The 20,918-nt window shown below is 37.2% G+C and overlaps 1 protein-coding gene across 1 annotated transcript; it reads left to right on the top strand.

Annotated features, from left to right (window-relative positions):
• Window positions 1–3,340: 3,340 nt before the first annotated feature.
• On the top strand, window positions 3,341–19,050 carry cd5 (CD5 molecule). Its single transcript, XM_026303903.2, has 6 exons — window positions 3,341–3,609; window positions 8,478–8,849; window positions 9,737–9,868; window positions 15,701–15,751; window positions 15,914–15,979; window positions 16,271–19,050. The coding sequence occupies exons 1-6, from the start codon at window positions 3,558–3,560 to the stop codon at window positions 16,339–16,341; spliced, it is 744 nt and encodes a 247-aa protein (XP_026159688.1). The 5' UTR covers window positions 3,341–3,557; the 3' UTR covers window positions 16,342–19,050.
• Window positions 19,051–20,918: the final 1,868 nt, after the last annotated feature.

Here is a 20,918-nt window from a genome sequence, read left to right as displayed (position 1 = left end):
CCATGAATGATCCAACACAGAAATCACCTAGATGACTCAGTTCATCTTGATTTAATATACCCATCTGCATAAACAATAAACTGATAAGCACAAGCATCAATAATTCATTTAATTTAAGTAATTTAGAAGATAATGAATTAATCCACCTCCTGTTTTACATAGAAAGCATTAAAAAAACACAAACGTTTAGAAACTAATTTGATATTGTCCCAGTAATGAACTTTGACACTGTTATTATTGCTTATGAGACAAGGTTTGTATTTTTTTTTTTTTTTTTTTTTTTTGTGACCTCCACCTCTAGGTGGCTCAACTTCACAAAAATGGAGGGAGGCAATGGTAGGGTTCATATTACTGATGCGTGCTGCAGCAGGATAAATGCTGTCATAAATGGTTGTTTTTATAGGGCACAAGGGCAGTGTGACTTAGAGCTGTTTGTCACTTATGACTCTTCTTTAACATACCTATGTTTCCTTCAACAAAACCCATATACAAATTAAAATAGTTAAGGGTGTAGATAAAGCACATACTATTTCTTAAAATTTAGAAAAGTAAATATTGTCTAAACTGAAATGTTGTAACTGACAACAAAGACCCCAGATAAATAATCAATTGGTTATGGGTATTTTCTGTATGGCTCTAATATTCCAGATTACTTATCACTGGAAAAAGTATTAAAACTGAATATAATGAATAATAATAATGATGATGAAAATAATACAATCTTCTCAGTTTTTGTTGATCTAAGTTTTTTTTTTTTTTCAATGCCGAAGTTATTTTTTTCACTGGCAATCTCCTGATTTTCAGTCAATGTCTGTTTTTCAATGCCAAAGTTTTACTTTTCTGTCATTATTTTGTTGTGGTCCATAAAAACTCAGCAACTGAAAACCTTTTGGGATGTGGTATAGTTGTATGAAAAGCAAAATCAGAACCAGTATAATTGGAAATGCAAGGAATTTGACACCAAATGTGCTTCATAGCTTCACTTAAATAAGAAAAACAGAAGAGACAAGTGACAAAAACAAGCTATAATATAAACTGAATATAAATAAACTATAAAGACATTCAGATAAACATTATTACAAACATTATTTACAATTTACAATTGCAGTGACTTCTCTTTGTTGACATATCTAGTAATTATTTCAGTTTGGTAACATTTTTCATAACTATTAGAATGATTGGAGTCACTGATTTGATGTTACGTGTTTATACAAATTTTCAGACATTATATAATTGGATTTACTTTTGTTAATAAAGAGGTTTTTCTTTTTCTTCAATTATTGCTTCATTGCCATAAATTTTGTCATCATGGAGCTCATATCAGCTTTCAAAGTGTTGCAGCAGTAAATCTATCTCTGAGACCTGATGAAACAAACCAGTTAGCCATACTTCAAGCATACCTTTAAGACGTAAAAGACTGGATGACGAGTGAATTTCTACTCCTAAATTCAGACAGAACAAAAAGTCATTGTTTCCCAAAAAAAAAAAAAAAAAGTCAGTTCAAGTACTACTGACTCCCAAGAAGACCAAGTTCCCTGGGTAATATATGCCTAGATGAAACAGCGGCAGCCTCCTACTCATAAGAAGATACAGAGCAGGGAGGATGAGGAGGAGTTGAAAGTCTGCAGAGCTTTTGTTGCCTCTACGGCTCCGTAAAGCAGAGGTGGAGGGTGAGAAAAAATGAACGACGAGAGAGTAGAGGTCTGTGTGAAGTCAAAACTAAGATGAGTCAGGAGGAAAAGATATTTGACCTGTGACAGAAACAGTTGATGTAAATTTCCCTCATTCACTCAGTCATTTCTATAAGGTACCACACACTGAACATTAGCTACATGCTGGAAAGTCTCATTATTTTACATACCTTCAAATCTAGAACATTTTGTTCCATGTTGGAGTAGTTCAGCAGTGATAGAAACAGCCAGAAATGTTCCTGAACGTTCTTTACACAATTCATCATACACCTTTTATTTAGTTAAGGTACTGTTTTTGACAGGGAGATGCCCCTTTCGTCCACCCGTTTCAGTGATCGAAGTGTTTTTTTTTTTGTATTTAGGACAAAAACACACATTAGCTCACTGGTCACATTTGTGTCCTTTCAGTGCTGATATGGAGTTATCCTGTGAGAGCACCTTTTTTATCTGTTGAAGGTTTTTTTTTTTTTTTTAAATTATTTTTATTTATTTATTTCAGATTTTAGGGCATATTGAACTCCAGCATACAACTGTAGAGTTATTTTTATCCAACTCTATCTAAACAAACCAATTTTCAATGATATTTAATAAATTAGCTCTGGCATTTTATATTTTATTACATTAAAAATACATTTTATTACATTAGACATACTGTACATATACATCGTTTAAACAAATAAACTAAAAAGGGACAGATTATGTATTATAAATGCAGTAAACAAAATAAATACATAACCATAGTATATACAGTACAAAGTATACATTTTTTAAAAAGACATCTTTCATTACTTTTTAGCTTTGACAGCTTTGTCAAGTTATTGTAGCGTTGTAGTAGTAGTTGTAGTTCAGTTCTTGCTCCTAATTTTTTTTTTTTTTTAGGTAAAACACTTTCACATACCATATGACATATATACTATACTATACTAGACTATATTTTTTTATTTAAAAAAAGTAATGTTGTATGTGTTTATACTGTACTTATATTTCAATTAAGATAACATGAACATAAAAATGAAAAACAAAAACAATACTGACATCTGACTGATTCAATTCTGAGTTTTATAATAAACTGAAAGCCCCCAGAAATGAAAAGAATAAAATATTTTTTTGTTTGTTTTGTTTTATTCAGCCATTCATACATGGGACATTTTTTTCACTCATTTTAGTAACATCAAATCAATCACCAGCTCACGTGTCTGCAGTTTGGAAAATGTTACACGCTGACTTTAAAGCTGCAAGATCCCTCTTTGTCTTTTGAATCACCTTTACATCTAATTTCTAAGACATACAGTAAGTACAGACACATACAGTGGACATTTTCATAAAACTGCACATAGTCCCTAAATGAAAATGTAAAAACCTGTTGTTAGTAGTAGTAAAATGACAGTGTAGTAAGTTTATGTAGTTTATATATCAATAGTGTAGTCTGCAGCATTAGGGTTGTGTCTTGACTAAGCCTTCCTTGTCAAAGCGTTCACTCAGCACATGCGAGTGACTCAAAAATATGTAGAAAAAAAATGTGTTGTCTAGAGTCGCATAACTATTCCCTTCACCTCTTCCTCCTACCTCTTCCTCCTTCCTCCCCTCTTATCAACATTTCTTACTTTCCCCACCTCTCTCTGCCTCTCGTCACCCAGCTTGCTTTGAAGGGAGGAAATCTGCACTTTTGCACAAGCAGCAGCGGGCTGGGGATGAAGTGATTCACTGAAAGGAGAGAGAAAGAAAGAGAGAGAGAGAAAAAGAGGTTGAAGAGTTTTACACCTCTGCACCATTTCCTTTCTCATCAGTTTTTCTATTGTTGATTAATCTGATGGTGTCATCTGTTCTTCTGTCTGTTTTCTTCCTCACTTGTTCATTGATACTGTGATGGATCTCAAGACTATTGTGACTTTCTCAGCTCTTTTACTTATGGCTGCTGGTAAGTGCACTTTATTTTAGGCAGATACTATGTTTGGTGTGGTGTTAACCCTAACTCACTGAGCTACTGGGATATATCAGGCCTGAACCATACTAAAGTTATACAGTATATGGTTGGCTACAGCTACAAAACATATATGTATGCCAACATGCCTATATCAGAATATATTCTGAATATAGGAAATGTACAACAAGTTATTGCTACATAAAAAATGTTCTGTTGTGGACCACGATCTTCCCAAGAAAGTCTAAAGATCTCACACAATAGCAGCTATAGTCGGTATAACCTGGGTGTCAGCCCAGCCCAAAGCTAACTGAAGTCACTGGCATGACTTACTAGCCAGAGCTTAGTTTCATGTTGATCATGTCATGATCATATATATGGGGCACCCAATTCTGCTAAACAATCTTTTATTGGCTTGTTAAAGCCGCTAAGTAGTTGGACTAAATCTGAATTTAAGATGGGTCTGAATCACCGTGTTTGTTTCAGGAAGTCTAGTAGATCATGTACCAATTTAAGCAGGTTTCATGTACTGTCAAGTGTATATAATATTTGTAAAAACTCTAAGGATTGTTTATTTTATGAATCAATGCTTTGTGTCCCGGTTTGTTGTACGTGCAGCTGAAAAATAGGTTCTGCTTATTTATCTAGCACAGCAGGATGCTAACAGTAGCACTGCTCTATCCTCTCACTGAAATGAATTAATAGTCCACTAAAATGGACCACAGTCATTGTTAATGTTAATTGCACCCGTTAAAAAGGTCTATCTAAGGTCTACGTGCCATGTTTAGTCAGTTATAATCATTGTGAAAAAATACTACTCCATCATAGAAGCCATGATGCAGTGGGCCCAAGCACAAGGCATTTCACTGGTATTTATTCTACCTGAAATCAGTCTAATTCAAGTTAGGAAAAAAGAGTGACTTATTTTAATGCACAAAAGCAACATACAGGAAAGAGCTGCAGTCTGAGAGTGAGTAAAATCATTTGTGGGGGTGTAAAGAAAAAGAAAGGGACATCAATGAGGGCATCGTCAGACATTTTTATTTCTCCCCTGAACTTGACTGACAACTTACTGCTACACATGAAAGCACATCCATATTGTCTATATGTCTCCATATTGATGTTTAATTATAGACTGACACCATTTTGAACTATAATCTGATTGACTTGCCATTGTTTTTTTTGTCTGGTGTTTCTTCATTTTATTCTAAGTTATTATCACTATTACTATTATTATGTTGCGTTTTCCATACTCTGTATACTCCTTACTCCTCCTCTACTCTTACTCTAGAAAAGTGGTAATAATAATCATTAGAATTCATTATAATTCTAATAATCATTGAACTAATATGTACATTAGATTCTTTTTTAAAAAATGTTCCTTTGTAGATTAATAAATCTTATCTTGTTTTATTTTATAATAATAAAAGTAACAGTATATAATATCATATATATTATATATATAATAGCATATAGACAATTGTATGACAAAGTTTTAACTTTATCACAGCAGTGATTATTGGAACAACTAAGATAACGCTGAATGAAATGTCACATCCCTACAACGATGGACAGGGACTACTCCCAACTGTAGAAAATCCACCCCCACCCATGTGTGGAAACAAACATTGTGATTTGTAATATGTTTGAAACTAGGATCATTATTAGCACTATTAGTTATTATTAGTTCCGTATTGATCAACATACATTTGGAGGAATTAATATAAGAAAAAACAAAGATTTAAGGATTCTGAAAACAGACTAGACCTCACTGTTACGGACATATGATGGAAAAGCAAAACTAGGAACTAAGGCAGTGAGATGAGTCTATATATGCAAAGAATAATAAAAATAAGGATATAGACTAAACTAAACAATCTATCCGAATAATTTAGATAAACTGTTTGTCTTTTCATTTGCCCTGCAGACCTGTTGGCTTGTGCAAGTAGGACACTCGTTTGTGTAATTAATTAGATGAATGTTAGTGATGTTAACGCTGAGATGGATAACTTGAATACATCAGACCCATTCAAATTTCATCTTTGTGTAATTTTCTATTATTGTGATTAAGATGATCTTGGAAAGGCGCAAAACCAGCACTGTTTGTGCGCCCATATAATGTTACATGCGTGCTGGTCTTTTGTTTGATTTTAATGAAACTTTTAACTTTATGCATCTGTTTGGACATTTCTTGGCACCAAATGAACATGTTTTCACTGAGGTGAGGAAAAGAAAAGGCAAGGAGCAGCTTCATTTACACAATAGAGAGGCAAGTGTTTTACAAACAGGCTAGTAGGCAATTCACAAAAATAAGCAATTAAAAACCTGAATAAAAATAAACTGACATAGTAAAATGAGATGTGAACAATGAAAATGATGATACCAGATTATTAATATAATCCAAGAGTGGAATCAAGTGACTCACAATTGCTGCTATGTAATAAACCAGGTATGGTTATGACACATATAAATAATAGTATTAAATAAAAATATGCTTATAGAGTATGCAGAATTAAGACATAAATGTGTCTTCTTAAATATGTTTAGAAGAACATAAAACACTTATGAACTAATTCTGAACTTTCATTGCTAATGTAAACCCAATCAGGTTTAAAGTCTTTTTTAAATTTCTTTAAAGAATAGACTACTTGACTTCTACTTGATGATTATTCTGCTTATGAGTTTATTTGCTCGATTCCACATCATGCAATTTTAATAGTCCACTAAAATGGGTCAGGTGCAGTTAAAAAATATATGTTTTGACATACAGCCATGGTGGTATCCTAGACATGCAGATAGTTTCAGTTCTGTTTGCAAAAGCTTTGAAATCTATGCTGCTGAAACATGCTGCCACCCCAACACAGCGGCACTGGATAGAAAAAAAAAGTTTGTGGTGTTCAGCGCAGCAAAATTGACATTTGAAAATGACTCCCACTGTTTTATTGACAGGTGGTTCAATGAGAAAAATATTTGTAATTCATCAGCAACAACAGTGATCATGATTACATTTCCAACATATTATTTTAGTGGCATTGTAATATTGTAGGAGTATATGTTTGTGTTAAATAAACCTGGCATCGTTCTTGTAGACATGTAGACTGGGTTAGGTTAATTGAGGACTTTAAATTGCCCATAGGCGTAAATGTGACTGCAAGTGTTCGGCTGTACGGTAAGTATCAGCCCTGTGATGTCAGCTAGGATGGGCTCCGAAACCCATAGAGAATGAATAAATGAATATATATTACCACTGCAGCGATAATATGTTTAGTGTATCTTAAAGATCAGTGCTGTTTCAATTGCTACACGCCATTAGGTCATGTCATTTGTGATAGTGAGGCTCTAAACGTACACCTTTATGTAGCCAGTTTACTGGACGAGACCTCTGCCCTCATTGGCCGAGACCTCTGCCCTCATCACACAAATTTGCTTTTTGCGCACACTGCAGGTTTGTGTTAGGCTCCAGTTTAAATCCTTTAAATGCATCACAATCAGAATCTGAATCAAAAATATATTAACCCCTTGTGGGAAATTATTTTGTTCCCCTGCTCTATAACACGCCGTATAGGTTATAACAAAAAGGAGAAAAAAAAAAATAAAGTTAAGTTAAAAAAAAAAATACAGTAGTAACTGATTAAGTAAAATAAAATAAACTTACATCTTTCAAGTACCAAAAATAATAGCAAAAATACAGAATAGACACTATTTAAAACATATATATTTACATATTTTGACTACAGATAAGGCATCATTTACAGATAATACAGATTGAACAGACTAAACAGGTGAACAGGGCGGGTTGATTGAGCAGACTGAAGTTATGTACGGCATCAATAACAGAAAGATGATTTTCAGACGGAGCAGTTGAACAGTTTGATGGCCACCAGACTTCCATGAATTCCCATGGCACCTCTGTTTTATCATGGAAACCACATATCACATTTTATACCGATTCTAACTGTTCCATGTTCCTGAGTTCAAAATCAGTGGGCTGAGCAAAGTTTGACAGTATTGGCTATCAGCTTATTATCCAATCTGTAGCTGTTTTGTTGTTTGCATAACATCAGCTTTCTTTTGCATCAACTAGTATGGACACACATACAGTATGGCAGACATTTGCTAGGTCAGGTTTTCACAGTACAATTGGTTTAGAAAGAGATAAGGTTATGGGACTTTAAGACCGTATACCCATGATCAAGGGTTAGGGGAGACTGGTGTGTCAACTCTACATTCAGGTCACAGTCATTTTTATCAAACAAGACGGACCTTTTAAGCAGTGGATTAATCAATAATTGGTCTTTTATTTGCAGTGGGACGGTTTATGTGGGACCGACTCAAAATGAACTACAGTGTTTATGGCACCCAGTGAAACTGTAGTTCAGTGAGAAGTTTTAATAACTTTGAGAGCTCTATGTCACAGAGAAACGTATATATAACGTACATATATAAAGTGTTAGTAATTACACAACTAGAAGCAATTAGGAAGACAGTTGTTCATCAAAATTACTTTCATAATTTTGTTAATTTTCAACTTTGGTAATAGCCCATATTGTGAAATACATGCAAAGCTAGCAGTGAGTTGAGTCAAATAAATCATAACAAGGCAGCAAAGAAGCAAATCTGAAAGTAACAACATATATAACTGTATATCCAAAACTGAAAAGACAAAAATGTAATCAAATGTATGAAGGTATTAATGTGTAATTTAAAAAAAGTAAAAAATAATGAGACACAACTTCACTTATTTTTTTGGAAAGTCCACTAGATATTTTATATTTCTGGGAATCAGGACTGTATTTTTGGATATTTTCAACCAATATGTTGCTGCATATTTTCCATACTAACTGACGTCTGTCTCCCGGAAACAGGCCAAACAGCATTTAAACCAACCAGCACAGAGACTGGCCGTCACAATCTGACACAAATGACTAGTCCTACTACAGCAACCACCAGGGCCTCCAGTCACACAGCTAAGAGATCTACAAGTGTCATTGGCTTCCTTTCAATCAAATGGAAAGATAAATGTGACGGAGACTTGATGCTCTACCATCACTCCAACTTCTCACATGTCTGTCATGGGAGTAAGACCGACAGTCTTTTGACAAATGTGTGCAAGAACAAAAAAGGTTGTAAAGAGCCAGTGCACCGGGACAAAGGCGTATTGCACAATGGTTACCACATCACTGACAATGGAATACAGCAGAAGGACAGTTGTATGACACTGAGAGTCCAGTGCACAGGTTAGTCTATTATTTGTCTGTGGTTGTGTGTGTCAGTGAACTAATTTCATGTCCTGGTTGTGGTTTGACTTTTTTTTTTTACTCCACGGCCTCAGTATGATGCAACCCCAGTGTGCTGTCTAAACATACTGTACACTCCCTCGCTGTGTGTGCCGCACTGTTAACACAGTTGTTGTTTATTTGCATACAAACTGCAACACTCAAACACACTCCAAGAGTTGTTTGTACATTTCAGGAGCCAGACTGACTTTAAACATGTTTTATGTTTTCTGTAAAATGAATGATTCATTTGTATTATATGCTATTTTGTATGTGCTATTTTAGTGTTTGCTGTCAACAGCTGGTAGTTACCCATATTGTTTCCATAGAAACACAAAGCACTATAGGAATGCTGAACGTGATTTTTTTTAGTGTGTGTATGATCACGCTTGTCTATTATTTGCACCACTCATTGCACGCTTGCTGCTACAAACTACAACAACCTGCTACAACATCAGTTCCTGCAGATGCTTGAATCAGACTTACCAGCTAAACAGATGGAGCTCCAGCTAATTGAATAAATTAATGTTGTTATATTTCCTTCTATTTCTGATTTTTAAATTGGAAAAACATCATGGAAATATCAACTGTTAAGTTTGGACTTTCAAGTGATTTAAAATTTCTAAATTTTAGTGGATCTTTCCTGACCTGAATTTGAATATGACTCTAAAAAATTGTAGTCTACAATGTTGAGGACATAGAAGTTGCCATTTTGTAATATTTACACAGGACTCAGAGCCTTGCAGAGCCTGCTTACCTTAAGTGAACTTCAATGTTACCAGAAAAAAGGCCTTATAGATGTGTGTGTGTGTGTGTGTGTGTGTGTGTGTGTGTGTGTGTGTGTCCAGTGGAGGTCCCTCCAGATGTTCAGTGCCCTCTGAAGGCCTACAAAGTGGCAACAGCCTTGCTCAGCTGTGTGCTGGTGGTTCTTTTCATGATCCGCTTCACCAGGCCCACTGTCAAAGCCCTGCAGAAGAGATGTGAGTACACACATACATTTAAATAGTAAATAATTGCTTGTTGACTTGAAAAAACTGAAAACTGAAGCGCTAATGTTGAACCCTTAAAAATGACCACATAATTAAAAAGTGCATAAATTGATTTTCAGTTCATATGTAATTTCGATTCATTTTTAAAAGGTCTTATTTATTTAGATTTTTCTCATTTCATATGCACTTTTTTTTAAATTATGAAATATTTTCCCCTAATTCTGTCAGAGTTATCAACTATTATGGAAAACCATTACAACTGTGCTACAGTATGTACATGTGTGGAGGTGGAAATATTAGCAATATTATAGCAATTTATAGACATGTTTCTAGATGGCAGTTAGTATCATGTGACAGTATTGAGTGTTTTTAAACCATGATCAGAATCAGGTTTATTGCCAAGTATGTTGGACACATATGGAATTTGACTCTGGTACAGGTGGCTCTAAGTGTGCTCGTCACAACAGTTTGTGCAATATGTACATAGATTAATTAAATATAAGTGGGCGAAATAGAACAGAATACAAATAGAAATAGAATTGGGAGTATGAGTAGGTGTCTATTCACAATATTTACAGTTGTTATAGCTGCATTTTTTACAGTTATTCAGTTATTGCACTGGGGGTTGTTTACAGTGCTCTCTTGTCAGAAATCATAGATTAACTATTAATTGTTCATTAGAGTGATGGCACAGGGAAAGAAACTGTCTTTGTGTCAAGTTGTTTTGGCGTACAGTGGTCTGGAGTGCCAACCAGAGGGGAGGAGTTCAAACAGCTTGTGACCCAGCTGTGATTTGTCTCCAGAAATATTTTCTGCCCTTCTGATCCATGAGAGGTACAGGTCCTCGATGGAGGGCAGGTTGGCAGCAGTGATTCCTTCTGCAGACAGACGTGCAGAGAACAGACTGATTATCCTGTAGAACTGTATCAGCATCTCCTGAGGCAGGTTGGCCTGTCTGAGCTGATGCAGGAAGAACATCCTCTGCTGGGCCTTCTTGATGGTGGAGCTGATGTTAGATGTCCACTTCAGGCCCTGGGAGATTGTGGATCCCAGAAACTTGAAGGTCTCCATTGTTGATACACTGCTGCTCTCAGTATGATGAGGGGGGTAGCATAGGGTGGCTCCTACTGAAGTCCACTCTCATCTCTACTGTTTTGTGGGTGTTAATCTCCAGACTGCGACCACACAACAGAGCCAGCTATGTAACCTCCTGTCTGTACGCAGACTCTTCATTATCTTGGATGAGACTGATGACCGTTGTGTTGTTTGTGAACTTCAGGAGTTTAACAGAGGGGTCCCCTGAGGTGCAATCACTGGTGTAGAGAGAGAAGGACAGAGGGGAGAGCACACATCCCTAATTAAGCAGGTGCTGGATGTGGTTCTCCCCAGCCTCACTTGCTGCCGCAGGTCTGTGAGAAAACTTGTTATCCACTGACAGGTGGCGGCTGGCACAGTGAAGTGAGTTTGGACTGGGACAATGGTGTTGAACACCCACCTGAAGTCCACAAACAGGACCCGGTGCTGGATGTAATGCAGTGCCATGTTGACCGCATCCTCCACCGACATGTTTGGCAGGGGGTCCAGCAATGGGCCTGTTGTGTCCTTCAGGTGGGTCAACGCCAGTCTCTCAAAGGACTTCATGACCACAGATGTCAGGCCGTCTGTAGTCATTCAGTCCAGTGGTGGATGGCTTCGGGACAGTTGTGAATTGTTTGAAGCAGGAGGGGACTTTCACAAAGTTCCAGTGATGTGTTGAAGATATATGTGTGAAAATGGGTGCTACCTGGTCTGCACAGACTTTCAGACAGGAGGGTTCACACCATCTGGTCCTGGTGCTTTCTTGATTGTCTGTCTCTGAAAGCCATCTTGCACTGCTTTCCGGAAAGCCTCCTACTTAGCAAAGCTTCCTGAGTTTACTGTGAATCAGGGTTTGTGTAGAGTGTTTGTTGTGTAGTGTAGTCTTTATGGACACACACACGTCTTGACAGAAGCTGATGTATGATGTCATAGTGTCAGTGGGTTCATTCAGGTCTCTGGATGCATCCCTGAACACATTCCAGTCTTTACAGTCAAAGCAGGCCTGCAGCTCTGACTTTGCCTCTTCAGTCCATCTCTTCACAGTTTTAACCACAGGCTTTACAGCTTTAACGTTCTGCCTGTAAGTTGGGACCAAGCAGTCTGAAACTGAAACCATTTTTTTGTAGTAGGAAATTATAATAAACTAGAGAAAAAACAGCAAAATAGTTTATTATTTATATTTACATATTTAAAAAATGATTAAAAGTTCATTAAAATTACATGTGAATTTTCAAATTTTAGCTTTTAATTTTTCCGTTTGTTTTTTTAATAATAAAACATTTGGCATCCCTTTGGTTTTCATATAATCAGTATTAATTTAAAAACTATGAAACTATTTTCAGATTAAGACCTGTCAAGACAGACAACCTGCAGTCTACAATAGAAAAACAAGAGATGCCATTTTACCATACAGTTCTGCAGAGTTGGATGAGAAGCTATTTTCTCTAAGATGAAGTGCAAAGTAGAATATACACTAAAGTGCAATGCCAAACAACTTCTCAACAAGCATACATCACTATTATAAATAGGAAAAAATATTTAAAACAATAACATTAGTCTAACAGCATGAGGAAGAAGGTGTTTGATGGTTCTAATGCTGTGGAACCTCCTGCGCAATGGTGTGGTAAGTAATAAACCTGTTACAAGTTAGAAAACAGCTTGGTCTGGTTAGTCTGAAGACTATGGGTCAGATGATGCTCATGGTTCAGAGTGCACAGTGCTGAAGGGAATGTAACATCACATAGGCCAGAAAAAGGAACCATAAAAGCTTTAAGACATCTTTAGGTATTACCTACCAAAGTTTGACCCCTTAAAATCTAAGTTCACCTGCTTTGGAAGGGCTGTGTGGTTTTTTGATTGATAGTGGTTGCTCTGCTTCTGTATACAGTTGTAGTGATTCAAATTATCACACGTTTTTACCACTGTATGTTTGTGGTGCCCTGGTGGTGGCATTGTTTCAGAGTGCAGGAGTTCTAATCCTGCACTGGGCTAAAATAAATCCAACACACAGTCCCTCTTTCTGCCACCAGGTGTTGCAAAACTTATCAGACAATTTGTGGATACGCCAATATAGGTACTAATCTGTTAGACCAGGTTTCATGCATCTAGTCAAAGATCTATTAAACATGAAGCACAACACCATACGTTACTAAAATAGTAAACACCATGTACAGTTTACTAGAATGAAAACATCTTTGTGAACATTTGTTTTAAATCTCATATATCACACAGCTGCTGTCACAACCATATGTTGTCTTTCATTTTATCAGCAAAAATATTGTCAACTGGTCTTCATTAAAACACAGTAGAGCTCACCACAGAGAGCGGAGACTTGAACCTGTATATAGCCATCATTGTCGGGATGGAGGGGTGAAGGTACAGAGCATATCATTGTCAAACCAGCAGCTCAAGTTTGATTACAGCCTGAGTTCTGCTCTGGCAGTAAGGCTGGGGTCATTTTTAAGTTTTATTCTCTCTTAGAAGAAGAAGACGATGCACGAAGTATTTCCATGGTAACAGATGTGGGTACACAGGCAGGAAAAGTCCCAGAGGAGAAAAATTACCAACTTTTTTCCATTTTCTGACAAAGCAAATCCTGAGCCATACATATTAAACAATGAATGACGCTGTTAATGCTGATAAAAAGCTCTTGTGGTGAATCTGTATTTTAATGGTACGACATAGGCCTATTAAAGCTGTGCTTCTTTAACATAACAAACTGATCAATGATCAATTCAGAATCAATATTACTAGGACAATGTATTTCTACTGACAGAAGTGCTAGATTATGGGCACATTATGTGTTAGGCAGATACAGTAGTAAAACAGCATCATCTCTGTAATGAAGCTACTACACACTCTAGAGCCACACTCAGCTCGTGTTCATTTTGACTGGCTGACATAAACAGACGTCAACTACACAGCAAATCACCAGTGTTAAATCTCCTCTGAGCCTGTTAGTCTAACACTAAAAACTGTACACATATAAACACTCATATAAACACAATCAGTACTCCCGTACTGATTTAACACAGGACATTTTGCTGCACTGTGCTGTGCAGTATGTGCTTATATTGTGCATTTGTTTTTATTTTCGGGCTTACATTCTATCTTTTGGGCCTGATTGACATCTCACTTTCTCTTCATCCTCTCACCATGTGCTTCCAGTTCAATCATTTTCCCAAATTTTGGTTCATTAGAACCAACATTACCAAAAAAATTACCTTGGCTATTGTACTTTGATTTTAAGTTAAACAAATGAACTACTGGTTGCTTCAGGTTTTAATCAGCTATTGTCCGAAATCTCTCCCATGCTTTCTAAACCCGACTTTGAGAAAACTATAAATGCATTTGTTACAAATGAATTGGATTACTGCAGCTCTCTTTACTATAGTCTTCCTCAGTATTCTGTTAAATGTATGCAGTGACTTCAGAATGTGGTTGCACACCTTTTCAATTCAGTTCAATTCAATTCAGTTTTATTTGTATTGCACCAAATCACAATTCAATCATCTCAAGGCACTTTACAAAAAAAAGAAAAAACCCAACAAATCCCCCAAATCTCCAGCCGCAGTGGAGAGGAAAAAGTCCCTTTAACGGAAGAAAAAACCTCCAGCAGAACCGGGTTCAACATCTAGAAGAGAACCTATAGCTCCAGTCGTAGCTGGCACAAACAATTTGTCTTAAGATTTTGTTGTTGACCTTTAAAGCCCTAAAAAGTTATGCTCCCTCTTTTTTTATCAGATTTCTTAACCCCTTATTCCCACCACAGAACACTTGGATCACTGAAAAATGTACTCCTCTCCACCTCTTGTTTTCGCTATAAGGTCAGAGGGGGGTGGGCATTTGCTACCCTCTGGTACAACCTTCCTTTATTTATAAAACAGGCCCCTTTGCTGCCTTTTTAACTCTGTTAAATGATCATTTATATTCTTTTGCTTTTAATTAATTATTTGTTCTTCTGGTTGTTGAATTTAGGTATAGTTTAGTTTTCAGGTTACAGACTTTGTTTTGTTGCTGTAGGATTAAATTTATCATTCAATCATGGCAATGTGGTGGATGGCTGCTGGCTGACACAAACTACCTTGCTTCCCATATCCCCTGTGGCGAGCGTTGCTTCTAGAAGCTTCCACCAACACCATTTAGGCTCCTACAATTTCTGCTAAACCTCCTGTCACTGCGAGTGGCTCCAACATCCTGTATACAGACACTGACAGCTGAAGGGACCCTTTAAATGAATTACCAGACTGGTAAACAAAGCCAAAAATCATCTTTTTAAAAGATGTATATAATTTTGCTGGGCAAATGGGAGTCAGGACAAACACAATATCTCTTTAGATGTATCAGGTACAGGTTCCCTTGAAAATCAGTGCAACATATGAATTCACATGTTTCCATACATTCATCCATGATCTATACCCACTTATTCCTCAACCAGGGTCACAGGGATCTGCTGGAGCCTATTCCAGTTCTCTTTGGGTGAAAGGCAGGGGTACACCCTGGACAGGTCACCAGTCCATCACAGGGCCACATATAGACACACAAACAACCCCACACACTCACACTCACTCCTATGGGCAATTTAGAGTCTCCAATCAACCAACAGTGAAATATTTAGGGCACAGGCACAGCCATGGCAACCAACAACTATTTGTACTAAAGCTGGATATATTATTTTCCTATTTTTACATGTGTAATCACTGCCCCATGCTCATTGTTTTTTCACTGTTCTGACTTGTTTTTCAGTATCAAACAGGAGGCAAAATCGGTGGATCGGGCCTACACAGAGTCACAGTGGTGAGTCCCTCACACACTTCTGTCTGCAAATGTGTCTTAAATGATTGTAAAGCACACTGCTAGTTTAAATCTATTAATGGAATTACTGATAATTAGAAAAGCAGAGATTAACCAAAGCTGGGTCATTTAAAAATGTCTTTCATCTGTTTATGTATGTCTTAGTGTCTTACCACCGAGGGAAAACTGCAGTTAAAAATAATGATGGGGAGAAGAGGCTGTCCTACCCTGGTAACACACATGTTCACACTAGCTTATGTTTGTTTTGATTCTTCGTGAGGACTCTGCATTTACATAGCTTTATTTCCTGCAGATTTACCATAACTATGTGGTAACTAACCCTAACCTTAACCTAAATCTAATTCTGTTAACCTTTAACAAAAGTAAGGATCAGTCCAAATGTCCTCTTTTCCAAATTGTCATCACAAAATTCAAATTTCTCCTCCCATTGTATAGCATACAATTTCACACACATGCAGGCATATAATAAATCTGGCTGCTCTTCCTGTGTTGTCAACTTAGCTCTTGAGCGACTTGTGGTCAGTGACAGCAGAGAGCCATCATCCAACAGGAGCAGTGCCTTCAACCTCTGAGATCCTCCACCACCACCATCGTCAGAATCATCATGAGCATCACCATCATCATCATCATCTATCTTATGTTATGTATCATCTTATGTTATCTTATGTACGGGAACATCACTGCTGTTGGTTGGTAAATTACTTAACATGACATTTTTCAAGTATAGTTCAATACAGTGGTAGCAATTCGAAACATCACACTTGTTACTGCAGTATGTTTGCTGTGTCCTGGTGGTGGTGTTACGTCAGGAATGCAGTGATTTTAACTCTTCACCAAACCATAAAAACAATATCCAACATCCAGTTCTACTTTCTACCAACAGATGTTGCAAAACCTTTTAGCCTGTGTGGATGCACAAACATACAGGTACAGCTCCAGATAAAAAAATATATAATATTTAATCTGTTACACCAGGTTTCATGTATCTAGACAAAGATCTATTAACACTGTACCACTGCACCATCTATTTTAAAATCAACTCTCCCAACTTATTATTTTATAGCCTACTTTTTCAGTCACCCTGTGTCATTCCTAAAAAACAGCAGCATACAGCTGATTGTCAGGGATGGTGGTGAAGGTACATAGTTCAGCGCTGTCACACCAAAGGTTCAAGTCTGATTCCTGCTCTGGCATCAAGGCTGGGATCAATTTTATTCTCTCTTAACTTCATTCATTATTTTTACACAGACAACAGAACACAACCAGTCACGTAGTCTAACACATGGCAGCAGGGCAGATTGCGACCACATAGGGCTTCCCATCATACCGCTGGTTATGTTACTAAACAGAAATCATTCTGTATGAACAGCTACGACAAGTTTGTCTCTATTCAATTGTCTAAGTTTTTACGCAGTGGTTTTTCCAAGGAACATGGTAACTTCATTATAGAGAGACTGGAGGGTAAAAAGAAAGTAACAGCCAAGGTAATCAGAATACACACAATACATATTAAATAAAAAAATATACTATAGTCAGTGTATAAACACTGATGAATAAAGGGGAAACACTGTACCAAAATTGCAGATAGAGATTTTGTTACATTGTGCATTCACATTTACATTTGGTAAGCAAATCAATCAGAAAAGCAGCTGACAAACAGGATGATAGTAACATAATAACAAGACACAAAACCTAAAGCACTGTAATATTTTGATTGTATTTTGTATTTAGTTGTGGATAAAAAGGAAGAGAGGAAACTAAATGAAAACAAAACCAAACATAAAAGTTTAAATCAGCAGCAGAGCAAAATCCACGGCATCGTTTTCTTTTTTTAAAAAAAGGGTGATTCCTAATGAATATTACACTTGCTAGTGTGACATTAACATCACATGCATGTGTCTTGCATTGAAAAGCACATTTTGCAATAGTGCAGCTGAACCAAACAATTTTGTAGATACAGGGGTTAAGGGTATGTTACCATGGTGATGGTCTTTCACCTGAAAGGTGTGACATCCTTTTGATGACCAGCCTCCAGCCGCATTTTGTCCCTATGCATGTACAAAGTGCAACTGCCAATACGGTGATACATATCAGTAAAATGTTTCCAGCCAACATATTTTTTTTTCTGCCAAAATATCTGATCCTCCAGCACAAAAGTCAGTTTTCTGACTATATCTTAAATTTTATTTACTTAAAAATTTATTATGTACAGTCTCACAGCACAAATGTATCCCATTTCAACCACAGGCTGCAACTCTAAAGTGGAATCAAACTCTTCTGCATGACAGCCCTGCACTGTTCACCTCTGCCAATGTTTCCCTCATTGTTTCCCTCAGTGTTACCTCAGTGTTACTGTTTTTCTAGGAAAAGCCCAGTTTTCTAGGAAAGTCCAGTTGCCGTGACTCAATCTCTAGATAACTTTCCCTGGACAACTGAAAACCTACACAGACATTTTTCTAGGAAAAGGCAGAATGTCATTCATTGAGAAAGTATGTTATATCGGAATATAAACAAACAATCCAATAAAAAGGAATGTTTTAGGAAAGAGGGTTGGCAGATTGTCCTTGTCAAATCAAGTACAAATTTCCAAAATATTAAAGCATCACAATATCTACACAATAATCACAGTTTACGGTGAACCCTGACTACAACGCTGATCCTTTATGTCAGTTTTTAAGTATACATTTGTGGTCTGCTATGGTCTCTGTATGTGCATGGTGCTCTACGTTAGAGTGTACAGTGAGTACCAATTCCACATTAGTGTAACACATGCCGTGATGCAGGACAAATGAGAGTTGTTGTAAAAAATAGGCTTCTGATCACAGCAGAGTGACACTTTCAGCTGCTACCACTGTATTTAAACTCAAGCCAGTAGTAACGTAATAGCCACTGGGCGCAGTGACTGCATGCAGGTGACTCCCGGATACAAGCGTGATCTCCTTGTTGCAACATGGAAATCAGACAGCTTTCTTAGATGGTGTTTTTATTATTTTAGCTAACTACACTATTTGTGTTCAGCTAAAATACTTTTTTGGACCTATCTCTGTACTGGACAAATTACTGTGATACACAAAACAGCATAAGTATTTTCCAGCATGTCAGAGTGTCTCTTTAACATTAAAAAAAGCAACGTTCACAACACATTCATAAGAATTTACCTGAGAAGACTGAATTAATATCTGATTCACTTGTATTGTAATATCATAACGTTTGTTTCTTTTTTTGACTGTGATTAACATTAACTTTTTTTAATAAAATGATCTAAGCTGCGTTTGACCTGATTTGTTGCCTTTAAAATAATTAAATGGAAAGTTTTATTAATTTTGCAGAAGTCAGAAAAGACAAAGACAAGAGAGTGAGAGACGAAGGTGGTTACCTAGTGCAGAGATGTGGTTTCCTCTACCGTTGACACCAACTTCCTGTTTGTTATTTCTGTCATAACCTGAATGTCTTTCCCCCACTTCCCCATTATCCTTCTCCCTTTCTTGCTGACTTGTTTCTTCCAGTCCATCAGTCCCTCATTATATTGTATTCTCTTTTTTCTGCTTCATCCCTAATTCTACTCTACATATCAGCTTTATGATTCAGCTCTATATATGTGAGCCTCCTTCAGACCCAGGCTCTGATGTGGAGGCTCCCGTTCACACAAACCAGCGAATGGCCAACTCAAACTAGTAAGTGTGGTCGGTGTCTTGTTAGGCTTGTTAGCTACACACTTGATGACTTTATGCCCAATATCGGTACAATTTTCCCCCTCCAGTGATCATGGGGAAATGGGCAGAGGCTTGTCTAAATAATGCTCAAGTGTGTGGTGTCAATACGATTATTTCACTGCTCCTGATCAAGTCAGATCCTCCATGGTAAATGTCAAACATGTTTGACATTTATGACTCCTGATAAGGGAAGTGCCGTACTTTTACAGCTCACAAACATGGTGCAACCTGAGCCAAATGAAGCACTAAGAAAAGAAGTAAAGCTCAAAATTAGATTAGATAACATTAGATTCAACTTTATGGTCATTGTGCAAAATGCACGTACAAAGCCAATGAAATGCAGTTTGCAGTAACCAGTGCATAAGTGGCTTATATACAACACATCACACATAAAGGTATATAGTTCTGGGGTGGTGTAGTGTATACAGATAACATAGCTAAATTGACAAAAATAGATAAAAATGTACAGTAGTGCAAAGACAACATTACAGTTCATGTAGTGCAAAGATGCATAGTGGATAAACAAAGAAGTATCATCTTTACAGATGATGTCATGATTGTGGTGCTGGGAAGGTAATGCGGACAAACAAATATAATCACTTTGTTCCTCTATACACTGATTTGTTCCTCCTCTGCTGGGAAAATGCTATTACAGTAACTGTAACCAGATATTACAGTATGGTCAGCTGTTCAATATGGAAACAGCCACAGGGAAGAAGCTACTTTTCAATCTCTGGGAGGAGGGTAAATAGTCGATCATTCTGGTGAGAGGCGTCTTTGCTAATGTCTTTCGCCATCTGCAGGCAGCATTTCTTGTAAATGTTTGTTAGTGGTAGGTAGTTGGGTGCGAGTGATTTGTTGGCCTTTTTTTCACCACCCACTGAAGGGCTCTTTGGCAGTGCAATTGCCATACCAGGCTGAAATACAGTTGGTGATGATGCTCTCAATGGTGCACCAATAAAAATTCACAAAGATCTTGGAGCACACATGGGCCTTTTTTAGATTCCTCAGAAAATAAAGGTGTTGTCATGCCTTTTTTTTTACCAGAAAGGAGGATTTCAGGGACCAGGTGAGTTCTTCAGAGATGTGGACCCTGAGGAACACATCCCTGGGGAATTCCAGTGTAGAGGATGAGACTGAAGGAGGTGAGGTAGTCCAGTTTGACAGACTGGTCTGTTAGTGAGAAAGTCCGGAGTACTGATCCCAAGCTGTTAAAGCTTCAAGATTAGCTTGGATGGGCTGACTGTGTTAAATACAATCAAAAAATCAATGAACATCATTCTGGCATAAATGTTGGTGTTGTCCTGGTGAGTCACAGCAAAATGGACCACTGTGATGGAGTCCTCTGTTGACCTGTTGTAGCAATACGCAAACTGGTGTGGATCCAGAGTAGAAGGCAGACAGGCTTGGAGGTAGGTGAGAACCAGCCTTTCGAA

Source organism: Mastacembelus armatus, chromosome 1 (genome assembly GCF_900324485.2).
Source record: "Mastacembelus armatus chromosome 1, fMasArm1.2, whole genome shotgun sequence".
NCBI classification, from domain to species: Eukaryota; Metazoa; Chordata; class Actinopteri; order Synbranchiformes; family Mastacembelidae; genus Mastacembelus; species Mastacembelus armatus.
Note: the sequence above shows the minus strand (reverse complement) of the source record. Positions and strands in the feature narration are given on the sequence as shown.